This window comes from Dendrobates tinctorius, unplaced genomic scaffold (assembly GCF_039654945.1).
Source record: "Dendrobates tinctorius isolate UK_male_01 unplaced genomic scaffold, ASM3965494v1 ptg000063l, whole genome shotgun sequence".
NCBI lineage: Eukaryota > Metazoa > Chordata > Amphibia > Anura > Dendrobatidae > Dendrobates > Dendrobates tinctorius.
Genome location: NW_027361731.1, coordinates 13,275,563 through 13,291,789, shown reverse-complemented (window position 1 = coordinate 13,291,789; position 16,227 = coordinate 13,275,563). Strand labels below are relative to the sequence as shown.

General features: G+C 46.2%; 1 protein-coding gene across 1 annotated transcript in view; it reads left to right on the top strand.

Moving 5' to 3' along the window:
- LOC141094193 (uncharacterized) overlaps nucleotides 1–16,227 on the top strand; it is an 85,355-nt gene that overhangs the window by 17,608 nt on the left and 51,520 nt on the right. Inside the window, exons 6-10 of the mRNA XM_073579957.1 lie at nucleotides 1,615–1,761; nucleotides 1,891–2,070; nucleotides 2,154–2,277; nucleotides 2,361–2,458; nucleotides 2,657–2,747. Coding sequence (XP_073436058.1) covers nucleotides 1,615–1,761; nucleotides 1,891–2,070; nucleotides 2,154–2,277; nucleotides 2,361–2,458; nucleotides 2,657–2,747 — 640 coding nt within the window. The remainder of the gene's footprint in view (nucleotides 1–1,614; nucleotides 1,762–1,890; nucleotides 2,071–2,153; nucleotides 2,278–2,360; nucleotides 2,459–2,656; nucleotides 2,748–16,227) is intronic.

Genomic DNA, 16,227 nt, shown 5'->3' with positions numbered 1-16,227 from the left:
CAACCCCAAAAAAAAGAGGTGGGATCCCCCTTTAATAGCCAGAAAAGGCTATGCAGACAGCTGCGGGCTGATATTCATAGCCTAGGAAGGGACCATGGTTGTTTCCCCCCCCCACCCCCGGCTAGAAACACCAGCTCTCAACTGCTCTGAAATGGTGCGTCTCTAAGATGCGCCAATTCTGGCACTTATCCTCTCTGTTCCCACTGCCCTGTAGTGGTGGCATATGGGGTAATGGTTGGGGGATGATGTCACCTTTGTTGTAAGGTGACATCAAGCCTGGCTTAGTAATGGACAGGTGTCAATTAGACACCTATACATTACTAATCCTGTAGTTGTTAAGGGGTTAAAAAATAAAACAGAATAAAGTCTTTTAATGAAATCAAACACAAAGCACAGTTTGCCATCTTTATTGTACAGCTAATCCATGCAACGCCCTTGTTCTCCTGTAATAAGAAGTAAAATAACAAACCAACAATATACCTTACCTGTCCACCGTTGTGTCCCACGCCGTAATCCATATCTGGGGAATATACAGTTTGCAAACGCGACGGTGCTAAGATGCGACCGTCCCGCCTGTAAACCACTGCTGGCACAGGATGTCTCAACCCAGGTGTCTATAAAGGTAGGTACAGCTATACCCTAGGGTTGAGACATCATGGTCCGTGAGGGTCATGTGCCTCCCCGATGTGCTATTTGGTGACCGGAGGTAACTTGTACAGGGTGCATTCACATTCCTATTCAGTTCACTTCTACAGAATAAATATGGTCACAAATATATAATCATTATGAGATTAAAAAATTCTTTTGAGTTGTTGAGAGAAGAAGTGACATTATAGAAGGTTAATATAGGGATGATAATATTCACCTTCAATAATGGGGTTAAGGCTGCTTGAAATGCGCTGTATAGTAGAAAGCGCCGCCCCTGGAAACTCAGATGGTGTATTTTGTAAGAAAGATCCGGATTGTACATGTTGCCACATCCAAGATGGCTCCGAGATGTCCGCAGTGCGATAGTGAGCATGCGCGGACTGAATGTGCCACACATTGTATAGGATTGGCCGGCATGGTAATGATGCACTGGTACATGCTCAATAGGTATCGGAGAACACTGAAAACGGCGCTCATGGCGTCCTCCATGTGAAGGTGACTGGTCCAGAAGGGGTGAGACATATGTAATAACCTTTATACAGCTGCACTGAGGGCAACATTAGGATTAATGATCAGAGATTAGTTTATTTTACATTGGCGTCTTTGGCACTTTAGCAATAAAGCCCTTTCTGTGGAGATATGAGATCTTATGTGATGTGGATATGAATGGTATTATATATGTTTTATGGAAAACTATTTTATTGCACTTTGTTATAAAATTATGAGAAATTAATATTAATAATTGTTAATTATACCTATAAAAGCACACTTGTATGTTATAGCCACTGCTTGAGAAGGGCTCAGTGTGTGCTGAAACGTCGCCCGGACATGTGGGTCTGAATAAAGTCCATCTTTTTTCCACAGTGCAAAATATGGAGTGCTGCCTTCAGTTCTAATTTTTGTCAGTAATTGTATTGTGTAGAATTTTTTTATGATGTTACATTGGCTCATCTTCTTCTCATTCAGGTCTCTACAATATCAGATCCTGTCAGTGAAGATCTATATATGAGAATTTTCCTGATTTGCCCATCAAGGATGGATATGGACAGAGATAAGATGGCAGAGAGGATATTACACCTCACCCTAGAGATCCTCTTCCGGCTTACTGGAGAGGTGAGAGATTCTGATGACGACACATTACATCATTCTTATCTATGGGAATAACAGATGGACAGAACTGGAGAGGTGAGGACTCTGGAAATGTCTGTAGTGAGATTTATTAATGTGTCTCTCCATAACCAGGATTACACAGTGGTGAAGAAGACCTCTAGTGAGTGCTGCCAGGACCCTGTGTCTCAGGGATGGGGAAGACTCCGGAGCCCAATCACTGGGCCTCCACCTCACCCCCTGATACTTGAGGCCATCAATGACCAGAAGATCGTAGAACTCTCCTACAAGATGATTGAGCTGTTGACTGGAGAGGTGACACTGCTGGGAATGCTGGGACATTATACAGTAACACTATGAAGAGATCGGGGGGATGACGGTATCATTGTATGTGTCAGGTTCCTATAAGGTGTCAGGATGTCGCCGTCTATTTCTCCATGGAGGAGTGGGAATATTTAGAAGGACACAAAGATCTGTTCAAAGACGTCATGATGGAGGTTCCCCAGCCCCTCACATCACCAGGTAATAGACAGGACTAAATACACACGGCCAATAATTATCTGTATGTAAAGAATGAATTCAGTCCCTGTATGTGTTTCCTCCAGATCTGTCCAGTAAGAGGACAACACCAGAGAGATGTCCCCGTCCTCTTCTTCCACAGGACTGTAAACAAGAAGATCCCAATGTTCCTCAGGATCATCAGGTAGATGGAGAGAAGGTGCCATGAGATCTCCCCTATGATGTGTAGACGGCTGTGAAGGTCTTGTGCTCAGTCTTGTTTTATCCAACAGTATTATATGGTTTATACTTGTGTAATGAGAGCGGTGGAGATGGCAGGATTAGAGCTGATCATAGATGTGGCTTCTCCATCTGTCTGTGACTTTTACAATATTTGTTTCAGGGTGAAGATCTGACCCATATTAATACTACAGAGACATATGTGAGGGGTGATGAGCGGTGTAAAGAGGAGATTCCTACAGATGACTACCCAGGTGAGTAGTGACCACTAAATGCAGAGAAGTCACAGATTCTTTTCAGTAATACGACTGACTGCTTTATCGGTCGTGTAGTCTGACAGTATTACAATCGTGTGATCACCATTTTGCCTCTGGACCACAGCATTCTCCTCCACCCGAAACTGTTCAAATGACTTTGGGTATTGAGAGCCCTATTCTATAGAACTTACAACCTGGTGGATTCACCTACCTCCTGGTATTAGCAAACACTGAAAGTTACCTGCTCAGATCTGTAAACTACAAAGTCAAATGACAACGTACATAGAATGTGCTGACAAGTTGAAAAAATCAATTTAAGAGGTATTATGATAGGCCTGTAAGAGAAAGCGAAGGGTAATGATGCTGTTGGCTTCCTAGATCCCTGGTATCTTATTGGATGAATCTACCTTCTCTCCCTTCTGTGCTGCTGAATGTGCTCATATGGTCCCTACAAGACCAGGTCCAGTAGTTCTGGCAAAACTTTGCATTTCCATTACGTCCCTCCGGACAGCACCATGGTGCCTCTGTGCATCATATTGCATCTGTGAGTCATATTGCATTATAGTGCCTCCGTGCATCATATTGCATCATATTGCATCATAGTGCCTCTATGCATCACATTGCATCAGGGTGCTCCATAGTGTCTTTGTGCATCATATTGCGTCATAATGCTTCGGTGCCTCTGTGCCTCATTGTGTTTTATTTGTGTCGTGGTGCCTCTGTGCTTCATAGTACCTCGGGCCTTGTGCCTCTGGCTGTGGGCCTCTGGTTTAGACCTTCTGACTTGTGCCTTGTTGCGTGGCCGCACCTTGTATGGTCGGCCTACCTCTTCACATTTTGTCTCGGGCCCCAACTCTGCTATAGAGTCCTTGTGTTTCCGGACCCAGATCCAGCTTCGGTTGCTTCATTCTTTGCAACTGGGCTTAGCCAGACGAACAACTATGCTCGAATTGGCCTACAGGAAAGATATATATCTTTGTACCGTGTTAGCCAGTAGATAGAAGAATATTTAGCATTGAGTCCTCAGTGGTTGATACCTTTTAATGGCTAACTGAAAAGATGGTAACACATTGCAAGCTTTCGAGACTACTCGGGTCTCTTCATCATGCATTGACTAATACAAAATCTGGAGAATCACATATTTATACACAGCACAGAAATAATGCATCAGATAAGACAAGTGACGTGAAGCAGAATTCTCATGGGAGAGTGATAGACAGTTTTGAGAAACTAATAATGTGGAAACCTCGGTTTTATCGATCACCCATGCACCACGAGAGAGGGAACCAGCCCACCAAGGACAGGAAACCTACAGGCGAAAAAGGCGGAACCTCTCCCTTGCGTCATTTTGGCCTTTTTTGTCCTTGATGGGTGAACCTGTGCATGCTTACCTGTGAAGAAATAAAAGATGGGAGTTTCCTTCCCAGACCTGGCTTCTCTGCTTCGGCAGGTGCAGGATGCCTGGAAATGTCACCGTGAGTACAAGAGGGCTCCACATGTGAGCGGACGAAAGGTTAGCGGCGTGCCCTGATTGGAGGGCGCGGCTGTTGACGTTCTCAGGACACGCCAGTGTTGCCTAGGGGGCAACCGTATCGGAGAATCACACCGCACTGATGGAGGGGGGTGTGTGATGATGACGCCAGGAGGCATGTCAGACAGGAGCCACGTGACCCAGAAATGCCGTGGGCGCTGGTGGCCACAGGTGCCAGTATAAATATAAGGCCACTTTCACATTTGCGTTTAAGGCCGCAGCGAAGGCCTGCGCACGGCTGCCGCTAAGCCCCGCCCCTGCCGCGCCTCCTCCGGTAGCTCCGCCTGCCGGCGCATGACGCTGCATGCGTCCTGCGTCCCCTATCTTTGGCACTGGGGACGCAGGCCGTGCGCAGTATGCTTTTGGCGACGCATGCGTCCTTTTGACGGTGCGCCGAGCGCAACCAAATTGCTACAGGTTGCGTTTGGGGCTGGTCGGCGCACCGTCAAAAGGACGCATGCACCGCCAAACGCATACCTGCGCACGGCCTGCGTCCCCAGTGCTAATGATAGAGGACGCAGGACGCATGCGCCGGTAGGCGGAGCTACCGGAGGAGGCGCGACGGGGCGCACCGTCAAAAGGACGCATGCGCCGCCAAACGCATACCTGCGCACGGCCTGCGTCCCCAGTGCTAATGATAGGGGACGCAGGACGCTTGCGCCGGTAGGCGGACCTACTGGAGGAGGCGCGACAGGGGGCGGGGCTTAGCAGCGGCCGTGCGCAGGCCGTCGCTGCGGCCTTAAACGCAAATGTGAAAGTGGCCTAAGCTGGCACCTCTGCTCAGGGTTTCCTAGCTCACCTGTCCTTGTTAACATGGAGACAGATTTGGATTCGCAGCAGCCTCAACAGTGGCAGCATGGGAAGCCCCAGGAGCGAGTGGAGCGTCAGTCAGTACAGGGGGCAGCCGGATCAGGGAGAGATGGGGGTCAGGTAGACACGTTATCATTGAATTGGCACCCTTACACCAAATAAGTATGCCACCAAATTACCATATCTTTCGCTTTGTAAGACACTCTTTTTTTCCCCCAAAATTTTGGGGGAAAATAGGGGTGTGTTTTCAATGCGAATATACCTTATCTGTGCTGCCGCTGCAGGTGGCCAGTGCTTGCTGCCGCCTCACTCTGTACCCCGGTGCTTGCCGCCGCACTCTGTCCCGTGCTGCATGGGTGCCGTTCCATCCACCCATGCTTGCCTGTGCGGTGGATTACTTACGGGAAAATGGCCGCTGCGCATGTGCAGATGGAGGGGATAATAAGTTGGTGAAGACCATTTTAAGCCAAAGACAAACAGGTCAAACCAAGTGAACAAGATCTAAAGTGTACAGAATATTTCTGATGCTATCCTACATATGAATCAAGGTCCCGATAGCCAGATATCTAATTCCGGGGTTTCCCTGAATGCTAGCCAGGAGGCCCAAGTGTTATATAGTCTGTCAGAGTTCCCTGTGGTTTGAATCAGCAAATACTCCATTCTATAAATATCATTGAGTTCTGCAACAAATTCAGAGCTAGAAGGGTATTTCTCTTGCTTCCAAAACCGGGGGATCAGATTCCGAGTAGCCGCGAGAAAGTGACTGAGGAGATTCTTCTTAAACCTGGAAATCAACATATCACATAAAGATAAAAGTGCAAGTTCCACTGTAGGTTGAATTTGACATATTGATAGCCTGTTGTAGAGATCAAAAATCGACAACCACAACTTCTTTATAGGCGGGCAGTCCCACCATATGTGAACATATGTTCCTTTATCCTGTAAGCATCTCCAACATGTGTCCGGAATCCCCGGAAACATAGAATGCACCATAGAGGGACACCGGTACCACCTTGTTAAAATCTTATAGCTCCTCTCCTGTGATACTGAGTGTAACGACGTTCTAAATGTAAATAGAAGCACCCTGCCCCTCTCCTCTTGAGATAGGGATCTCCCCAAGTCATGCTCCCACTTTGAGGAAAAAAAGGGAGTTAAAGGTCTCCGGATATCATTTTGTTTGGATATAGCAGTTATAAAACTTCTTAGTTGTTCGTAAAAGAACCAGGCACCTGTGGGTGGTACTCCGCCCTGAAATATCTCATCTAATGACCTCATATCAGATCGATCCACGAAATCGTAAACAATAGGACGTGAACTCCTACACTTACAGTCATATGTTAAAGTTTGGGCACCCCTATTAATGTTAACCTTTTTTCTTTATAACAGTTTTGGTTTTTGCAACAGCTATTTCAGTTTCATATATCTAATAACTGATGGACTCAGTTACATTTCTGTATTCAAATGAGGATTATTGTACCAACAGAAAATGTGCAATCTGCATTTAAACAAAATTTGACCGGTGCAAACGTATGGGCACCCTTATCATTTTCTTGATTTGAACACTCCTAACTTCTTTTTACTGACTTCCTGAAGCACTAAATTGGTTTTGTAACCTCGTTGAGCTTTGAACTTCATAGCCAGGTGTATCAAATCATGAGAAAAGGTATTTAAGGTGGCCACTTGCAAGTAGTTCTCCTATTTGATTCTCCTATGAAGAGTGGCATCATGGGCTCCTCAAAACAACTCTCAAATGATCTGAAAACAAAGATTCAACATAGCTTTTCAGGGGAAGGATACAAAAAGTTGTCTCAGAGATTTAACCTGTCAGTTTCCACTGTGAGGAACCTAGTAAGGAAATGGAAGAACACAGGTACAGTTCTTGTTAAGCCCAGAAGTGGCAGGCCAAGAAAAATTTCAGAAAGGCAGTGAAGAAGAATGGTGAGAACAGTCAAGGACAATCCACAGACCACCTCCAAAGACCTGCAGCATCATCTTGCTGCAGATGGTGTCACTGTGCATCGGTCAACAATACAGCGCACTTTGCACAAGGATAAGCTGTATGGGAGAGTGATGCGAAAGAAGCCGTTTCTGCAAGCACGCCACAAACAGAGTCGCCTGTGGTATGCAAAAGCACATTTGGACAAGCCAGTTACATTTTGGAAGAAGGTCCTGTGGACTGATGAAGCAAAGATTGAGTTGTTTGGTCATACAAAAAGGCGTTATGCATGGAGGCTAAAAACACAGGATTCCAAGAAAAACACTTGCTACCCACAGTAAAATTTGGTGGAGGTTCCATCATGCTTTGGGGCTGTGTGGCCAATGCCGGCACCGGGAATCTTGTTAAAGTTGAGGGTCGCATGGATTCAACTCAGTATCAGCAGATTCTTGACAATAATGTGCAAGAATCAGTGACGAAGTTGAAGTTACGCAGGGGATGGATATTTCAGCAAGACAATGATCCAAAACACCGCTCCAAATCTACTCAGGCATTCATGCAGAGGAACAATTACAATGTTCTGGAATGGCCATCCCAGTCCCCAGACCTGAATATCATTGAACATCTGTGGGATGATTTGAAGCGGGCTGTCCATGCTCGGCGACCATCAAACTTAACTGAACTGGAATTGTTTTGTAAACAGGAATGGTCACAAATACCTTCATCCAGGATCCAGGAACTCATTAATAGCTACAGGAAGTGACTATAGGCTGTTACTTTTGCAAAAGGAGGATCTACGAAATATTAATGTCACTTTTATGTTGAGGTGCCCATACTTTTGCACCGGTCAAATTTTGTTTAAATGCAGATTGCACATTTTCTATTAGTACAATAAACCTCATTTGAATCCAGAAATGTAATTGAGTCCATCAGTTATTAGATATATGAAACTGAAATAGCTGTTGCAAAAACCAAAATTGTTATAAAGAAAAAAGGTTAACATTAATAGGGGTGCCCAAACTTTAACATATGACTGTATCTAGATAAAATTTCCTATTAAAACCAGCAGGGAAATTAGGGTTATCATAAATAGGAGTCAGTGGCCCAGGAGATGTTTAGTTTGCAAAAGAGAAGACTGAGAGGAGACTTAATAGCTGTCTACAAATATCTCAAGGGCTGTCACATTGTAGAAGGATCATCTTTATTCTCATTTGCACAAGGAAAGACTAGAAGCAATGGGATGAAACTGAATGGGAGGAGACACAGATTAGATATTAGAAAAAACTTTTTGACAGAGTGATCAATGAGTGGAACAAGCTGCCACGAGAAGTGGAGAGTTCTCCTGCAATGGAAGTCTTCAAACAGAGGCTGGACAGACATCTGACTGGGATGATTTAGCGAATCCTGCTTTGAGCAGGGGGTTGGACCAGATGGCCCAGGAGGTCCCTTCCAACTCTACGATTCTATGATTCTGAAGTGCCCTGTGCCTCTGTTTAGTAAATAAGATCATGTTCCTGGTCAAGAACGACAAGGTGGCTCCCTCCTTCCCCCCCACCCCCGTGGACCACAGTATAATTTGAGGATCACTTACTATCCCTGCTATGATATAAATCTAGAATACAAGTTCCCAATGATGCACGGCTATAAGTTAGAAAGTCCGGTAGGCCAACTCCACCCATTATTTTAGGACAACTTAATAGGTGGTATGATATTCGAGCCCGTGTATGGGACCACACAAACTGGGAAATCGCTTTTTTAAGGCGGGAAAAAAAGGAGGCAGGTAAATATATGGGGATCGTTTGGAAATAATAAAGAAGGCGTGGCAGTAAGTCCATTTTAATTACATTGGCTCTACCAAACCATGATAATGGAAGTTTGTGCCATTTTTCTAGGTCCGATTCTGCTTTATGTAAGGCAGGCTTGAAGTTGGTGTCATATAGCCTGGACACCCTAGGTGTTATTTTGATTCCCAAATAGGTGATGGAGTCAGAACGCCATTTAAAGGGGAAGGAGGTGCACAACTTTTCCACTACGGAGGGTTGTAATGATATATTCAGAATCTCAGATTTATGTGAGTTAATTTTAAAATTACTTAATAGGCCAAATTCACGTAACTCTGAAATAATGTTTGGTAAGCTTATTGTGGGGGAGGTGACATACAAGAGAACATCATCCGCGAAAAGTGCCAATTTGTGTTCTTCTGACCTCAATTTAACTCCTTTGATTGAGGGGTTATTTCGTTTTGCGGTGGCAAGGTACTCCATTGTTAATATATATAGAAGGGGGGGAGAGTGGACATCCCTGCCTCGTACCGTTCCTAATGGGGAATGCGTCTGAGAGAGCAACATTCACCTTAACTCGTGCGCTAGGACATGTATACAAAGCTGAGATCCTCTGGAGCATTACTCCTTTCAAGCCAATTCCTTGTAGAGCTTGAAACTTGCCGCTTTTATTTCCAAGTTGATAGCAACGGTCCCTGAGCCGTTCCCTAAAGCATTGTGTTTTCTGGTCCAGTAAAGCCAACATTTTTTGTCTGGCGGTGGAGAGATGTGCAAATGTAGCGGGGTCTAGATCACGTTTGTTTATTTTCTAGTTTGTAAATTTGATCTGATAGACTGGATAACTCCACGATTCTCTCTTTTTTCAGTCGAGCACCATGTGAGATAAATACCCCCCTCACAACACTTTTTAAAGCTTCCCACTTGATAGGAGGGGATGTGGGATCTTCACCATGATCAATTATAAAATTGGATATTGATCGTTCCACCTCTGATTTGCACAAGGCGTCCTGAAGTAAATTCTCATTCAGGCGCCATGAGAACCCCGATTTTGCATTTGAGTGTAATATGATGGAAAAAAAATATTGGGGCATGATCTGACCATAGTATCGACCCCACATCTGCCTCCACCGGCAGATCTAGCAAGTTGTCTGATATCAAAAAATAATCTATTCTACTGTAAATGTTGTGAGTTTGTGAGAAGAAACTATAGTCTCTAGTGTCAGGGTGGAGGACCCTCCAAATGTCCACCAATCTCATGCTGCACATCTGTTTGATTAATTTGATTAACAGAGGATAAGGGGTATGATGTCCTACCTGAGGAAACGTCCACCGTGGGGTTCATGGGGATGTTAAAGTCCCCCCTAATATCACAGGAGAGGAGCCAGCGAAGTTCTCAAGGCGTCTCTTGCATTCTGCTCCAAATTTCCGATGTCCTTGGTTAGGGAAATATACGTTAGCTATAACCAGTTTGCGGGTTGCGCATGATATTGACAAGAAGATATATCTGCCTTCCGGGTCTATTACAGAGTCTAGAACCTCAGGCAAGAAAGTTTTATGAAAGGCTGTTGAGACTCCTTTGGACTTAGAATATGGGTTAGAACTATCATGGTACCATTTGGGGTAATGTTTTGAAACGCATTGTGGTATAGCACCAGTTTTAAAGTGGGTCTCCTGAAGCATTAAAACCGAGACCTTTTGTCTATTATTTGTGGTCAGGACCTGTCTCCTTTTCTCGGGTATGTTCAGCCCCTTAACTTTAAAGGAGCAAAACTTAATTTTATCCATAATCTGATGGGAATCGTACGTCTCCAATTATTAGATATCCGCTCGAGGGAGGGGCCATGACACCTATATAGAGATTGGGTAAAGTAAGGGGTTGGAAAGGGAACAAGCGGTAAGAAGTGAAGGATTTAGAGTGAATAGAGTACGCGATAAAAAAAGAGGGAAAAGTAAGGACTACCTGAAGAGTCACATGGGAGTAAACACTCCAATTTTTATGCATCACTGATGCTGGTTCTGGTAGAACACTACCCAGATACCCCACCAGGAGAGAGGAAGCCCAGAAAAGACCTGAGACTCCCTCCCCAGCCTAACAAATCTAGAAAAAACATTCAGTTATCGCCGAACATCTGCATATATCAAAAACATTCAAACAGATATGTCAAATCAAAGCAAAACAGAACACTTGTATATATATCCGCGAGAGTGTATACATGTTCTTATCCAGACGGTGTTTCTATTTGGGGAACACTCCAATTGCGTTCAGGCTTGTCTTAACCCAGGACATGACAATACCGGGAGAAGTCCTCAAGTCGGATTAGAGAAATCTCCTCTGCTGCTTCTCTTTTTGGCCTGCTGAACCTTTAGCCATCTGGGTGGTGCCCCTGGAAGTGTTGGGCCCACAGGCCACTCCGGGAGATCTATCATGGGGAGTTCAAAGGCACCCAGAAAATTTGTCAGGTCACCAATCTGTTGAAAAGAAGCTGTTTTGCCTCCTTTGAAGGCCGTTAATTGAAATGGATAGCCCCATCTATATGGAATGTCTCTTTCCTTGAGTTCTGCTAACAATGGCTTCAAGGCTCTCCGCAGTTGCAGTGTGCGCCTTGACAGGTCTGACAAAATTAGGATTTGTTGATCTTCGTATCTGATGGAACCCTTTTTCCTGGAAGCTGTCATTATGGCCTCCTTGATTCTGTAATAGTGAACTCTACAGATTACGTCTCTAGGACGCGTATCTGAGGTACATTTAGGTCCGAGTGACCTGTGGATCCTGTCAAACTCAATAGGTCCACCATCTTTGTCATCAAGTATGTCCAGGAAGATCCTCTGAGCTGTGCGATCCAATTCGGCAGGGCCAATAGACTCTGGTAGGCCGCGGATACGTATGTTGTTACGTCTATTGCGGTTTTCTAAGTCCTCCAGACCCGATGAGAAATCCTCCATCCTGAGAGTATGGTCAATTATGATATCCCTATGTGCCTGTAATTCTCGGGAAATATCTTCCTGTGTGTTTTCTCCACATCCTCGATTCGTGTGGTAAGTTCCTTCTGTAAATTGTGGATTTCTTGTTTATAAGCATTTTCTAATCTGCAAGCGAACCCTTCAAGGTCTTTTTTAGTGGGAAGTGCTTTTATAAACTTGCTTAAATCGGCAATACTCATTTCTTCCTTGGCTGCATTATCTCCGTCCTGTTCATCAGACATTGTTGCAGGAGAGCTGTGTGAGGTGATTGACTCTCTGGAAGTGGAACTATCTCGAGATGTATATTGTGATAAAGATGATCTGGTGTTTCTGGCCTGGGGGGTTGGGTTTAGGTAACGCTTCATGTCTTTTAGAGTGGCCCCCTGATTTGAATCTGCGTTAAGCTCAATAGCCCGTCTGGATTTGCCTATAGGTGTCTGTAGTTTGTTTCAGCTGCTGTTATTTTAGAAAGGCATGGGGAAGTGGAGTAGTCACTCCATTAGAATCGGTCCTCCATCAGCAAGCCCCTCTCAAGTAGAACGTCTATATATTTGAAAATGCGTTAGGGTCGTGCACTCAGCTCCAAAAACATACCCAAAGGTATGATTAATGACGAAAAATAGATCAGAGTATTATTCCAAGTTCCAACACTATGTTGCACTCAAGTCTCTGTTTTGACAAGCTAAGCAGAGATTTCTGTGTATAATCTTCATATAAAATTCACCCTGAGGTCCCAATGAGATATAAATAAAGGCTGACAATTGTTGGAGATTGATGTCAAGAGATTTAAAGGCAAAAGAAACTTTAATGTGCTGGTAAGTGTGCCTTCATAACTTTCAGTTCCAGTAGAGGCAGGTAAATATACCTTTTTATATCCACTGTTCTCCAAAATGGCGGCCGAAGCTCTCGGCGGGAAAAGCCCTCTGTACTAGGGGGTAATGACGGGGGCCATTCTGTATCGGCTTTCCCCCCCCTGTTCCACCACAGCTCTCTTCTCTCAGTGCCCAATTCCACAGCAGCTCCCAACTAGCAGTCTGCCAGCACAGGGCTCAGCAGGGAGAGTATGGAGTTAAAAGATATATGCAGTGAAGCGTGACCAGAGTGGGGGAGCGGGTAGAATATCTTCTTACCTCCACTCCACCGTCCCTAGGCAGTAAGCGATGGTCCCCGGGAGCAGGCTCTCTCCAATGCACCCTCCTCCAGCCGACTCCAGGGTAAGCTCAGCTTTGTCCCGCCAGGTCCCTGCCTTCTCTCACGCTGCCCCCAGGCGTAATGGATGCCTCTGTCTGCAGGGCAGCCACAGGTCAGACCTCCAGCACCGGCCCCTCTGCCACCACTCCTCTCCCACAATGCAGGGGTCTGCTCCCCCGGCCTCCCACGCCACAAGTCTGGCAGGAGGTGAACAGAAATCAGGCAAAAGTCACATAAAACTCCTAATTGGTTCTCCTTTGAGGAGCGCTCAATCCTGTGTCTTTCCTCATCGGATGCTGGGCACGCCCCCCCCCCCCCCCCCCGCCAGGTCTTTGTACTGCTCAGAACAACGCATTTCATCATCCATTTGCCTTAGTACAACCTTAAAGGGGTTGTCCGGGCTTTTCACATATTCTCAGTACATATCTGGGCTGCAGAATTATGACAATTAGTAATTTACTTTCTGTTACTAGTTTGCACGGTTTTCTAGATATCCTGAACAGAACGTCCAAGGGGGGGGTTGTTATTCCATTGAAATGAGAACTAGTCGTAACCTCCTATTCTACCCCAAACATGCCCTCTATAGCAACAACCCCACCCTCCATAGCTACAGGCCCTCCCCGTCCACATGAAGCAGCCCTCACACAGTAACGAATTCTTCCCCTCCAGCAGCCTCAGTGCAGAGAGCATGTACTGAGATTATGTGAAAAGCCCGGACAACCCCTTTAAGTTTTTTTCTCCGTACGACGTACTTGTTTGCTTGCAGATATTCGCACTTTAATTTCCGCATCAAGCTGTTCCTCCAGTAGTGCAACCTTTGCTTCTAACTCTTTATTCTGGCGAACTAATTGCTGACGGGCACTCTCATTCTTCTGAGCATTACTACGTTCTTCTTCCACTTCTTCTTCAAGCTGAGCCATGCGAGACTCTAACTGCCTCTTTTCTTCCAAAGCCAGAGCATCCTTACCACTGTTATTAGCAACTACATCAGCCAGTTCATCTTTTTCCTGCTGTGCTTGTCTTTTAGCACAGTCTGCAGCAGCAAGCTCCGTCTGCAAACGAATCACCTCTGCTTCCATACTTTTCAGTTTCTTTTTGTCTTCACACTGTTCCTCACTCAGGCCTGGCCGCTGAAAGTCTTCGTCCCACTTCTTCTCCCGCAGAAGACCTCTTAGAGTTTCTGTTAGTACTCCTACCTCTTCTCTGAGGGACTTATTCAGACCTTGCCACAATGCCAGGTGACCTTTGAGCTCGAAGACTTCTTTCTCTAGCTCATCTAGTCTGTGCTCCCTCTCTCTCAGAGCCACAGTCACCCCTAGAGTCTGAGTCACGCCGATCATCGAAGAGAACCCTCCAGTTACCCTCTGAACGTGTGTCCACTCCAATCGTCTCATCTCCCAGCCCACCAACCATCATGTCACGAGACAGGTCCGTAAGTTGGGCAGATGTACTCCTTCTTCCGGTCACTTCTACCTCTGACCTGTCCACATCAGGAGCAGTCACCGTCTCAATATCTGTTAGCCCAACAGTAGAAACGTCTCCAACCTCCTGCCATATGTCATCAAACAACACAAAGTCCCTGCCCCTCTGAAAGGCATAGACTAAGTCAGGTGGTATCCCTCCACCTTGGCATTCACCACTTTTGGACCCTTCAAACATTACTCTGTCTACCACATAGTTCACCTTGACCCCATGTTTACAGCGAACCTGAACCATTTTCTCGGTCAGACAAAAAATGAGGAGTTCCCATCAGTCACCTGACTCTTTGCGTCCAGCCACCCCGAGACTCCTCCTCGGTGCAGCATTACGGTACACACCTGTGGCCCGTCATTATCCGGAAAGAATATCAAACATTCTGACAAAGTCATACACACACAATGCGGTTTCCCAGACAAACCGTCCCCTTTCTGGACCACACCAATTTGGGTCACCGCCCCCCTCTGGGACTCAACCTCCTTTTGGGTTACCACCCAGATTTGGGTCACTGCCCCCCTCTGGGACTCCACCACCTTTTGGGCTAATACCTCCTTTCGGGATCTCCCCATGTCTTCTCAGACCACAGTTCACACAACACAGTTTGCCTTTTTAACAATACCACACAAGTCCTTGCTGGCACCACCACAGTCCTGCTGTCACCGACACCACCGGCTGCCGTTCACACACAGCTGCTGGTGTTGAGAAAAGAAAAAAAAAACACCACACAAAACTCACGTGTCCTGTATGTGTGCTATTCAGGACGTTCTGTCTCCGCCTGAGACCGTCCAACACACAGGGCGCACCGGGTGCTATTCAGGGAGCGACCCTCCTCCCAGCGTTTCCCAACACACCGGCCTCCCCAGGTCCAGGGGCTCAGCGGGTGCTCTTCAGGACATCCATCTCCTCCTGAGACTGCCCAACACTCAAGCCTCACCAGGTCCAAGGTCATGCAATGTGCTCCAGGGATCCGATTCTTCTCCCAGAACCTCCCAACACTGACCCTCCAGGACCTTACTCACTGAACCCTCCAGGTACACAGTCTTTCCCACTGACCCAGGTCAGTACAACACGAACACCTGTCCGTTACCTGTGTCGGCCACAGAGGTCCTCGGATACCTCTTCTCCACAGAGGCACCCTATAGCAATCACCAGTCTCTTTCTCACTGACCCCGGTCAGTACAACACGGCTTTCACGGCCGTCACCTGCTGGCCGCGCAGGTTCTCGGACCCCTCTACCGCAGAGGTGTCCTATAAGTCTTTTCCACTGACTCCAGTCAGCATGTCACATGGCTTTCCAGACCGTCAGCCCTCCTGGCTCAGCGTTGCCAGCACTGCAACATGTGTTTTTGGAAACCGTTGCCCTTAGCAACCAAATTTTGCAGTCCCCTTCCGTTGCTCCTAGCAACTAGGCTACAACATTGCCCATAGCATTTCTCCACCAATTGTAAGGTAGCGCTGTCATTCGGGTAGGGGATACTCGCTTGGCAGCCAATAAATCACATCCTGCACAGGTTTTCCATAAAACCAAAACAGTCCATGCGGTTTATTCAGGCATCATAAACCACAGCAGCAACATAAAGTTCATATAATCATCATAGCGTTCATCACAGAGCTTCCCTCTGTTAAGCCTGTGGTCACACAGGTTACGCAATGTCCAGTACTCAGGCTCTTCAGCCTCACAGATATCTCACACCATCAGGGTTACCTCATGGCTGCTTCAGCTCACTGCAGACGTTCATTCCCTCCCCTGGGAACTGTCAGACACTTGCAGCCATTACTCACAGCATTCAC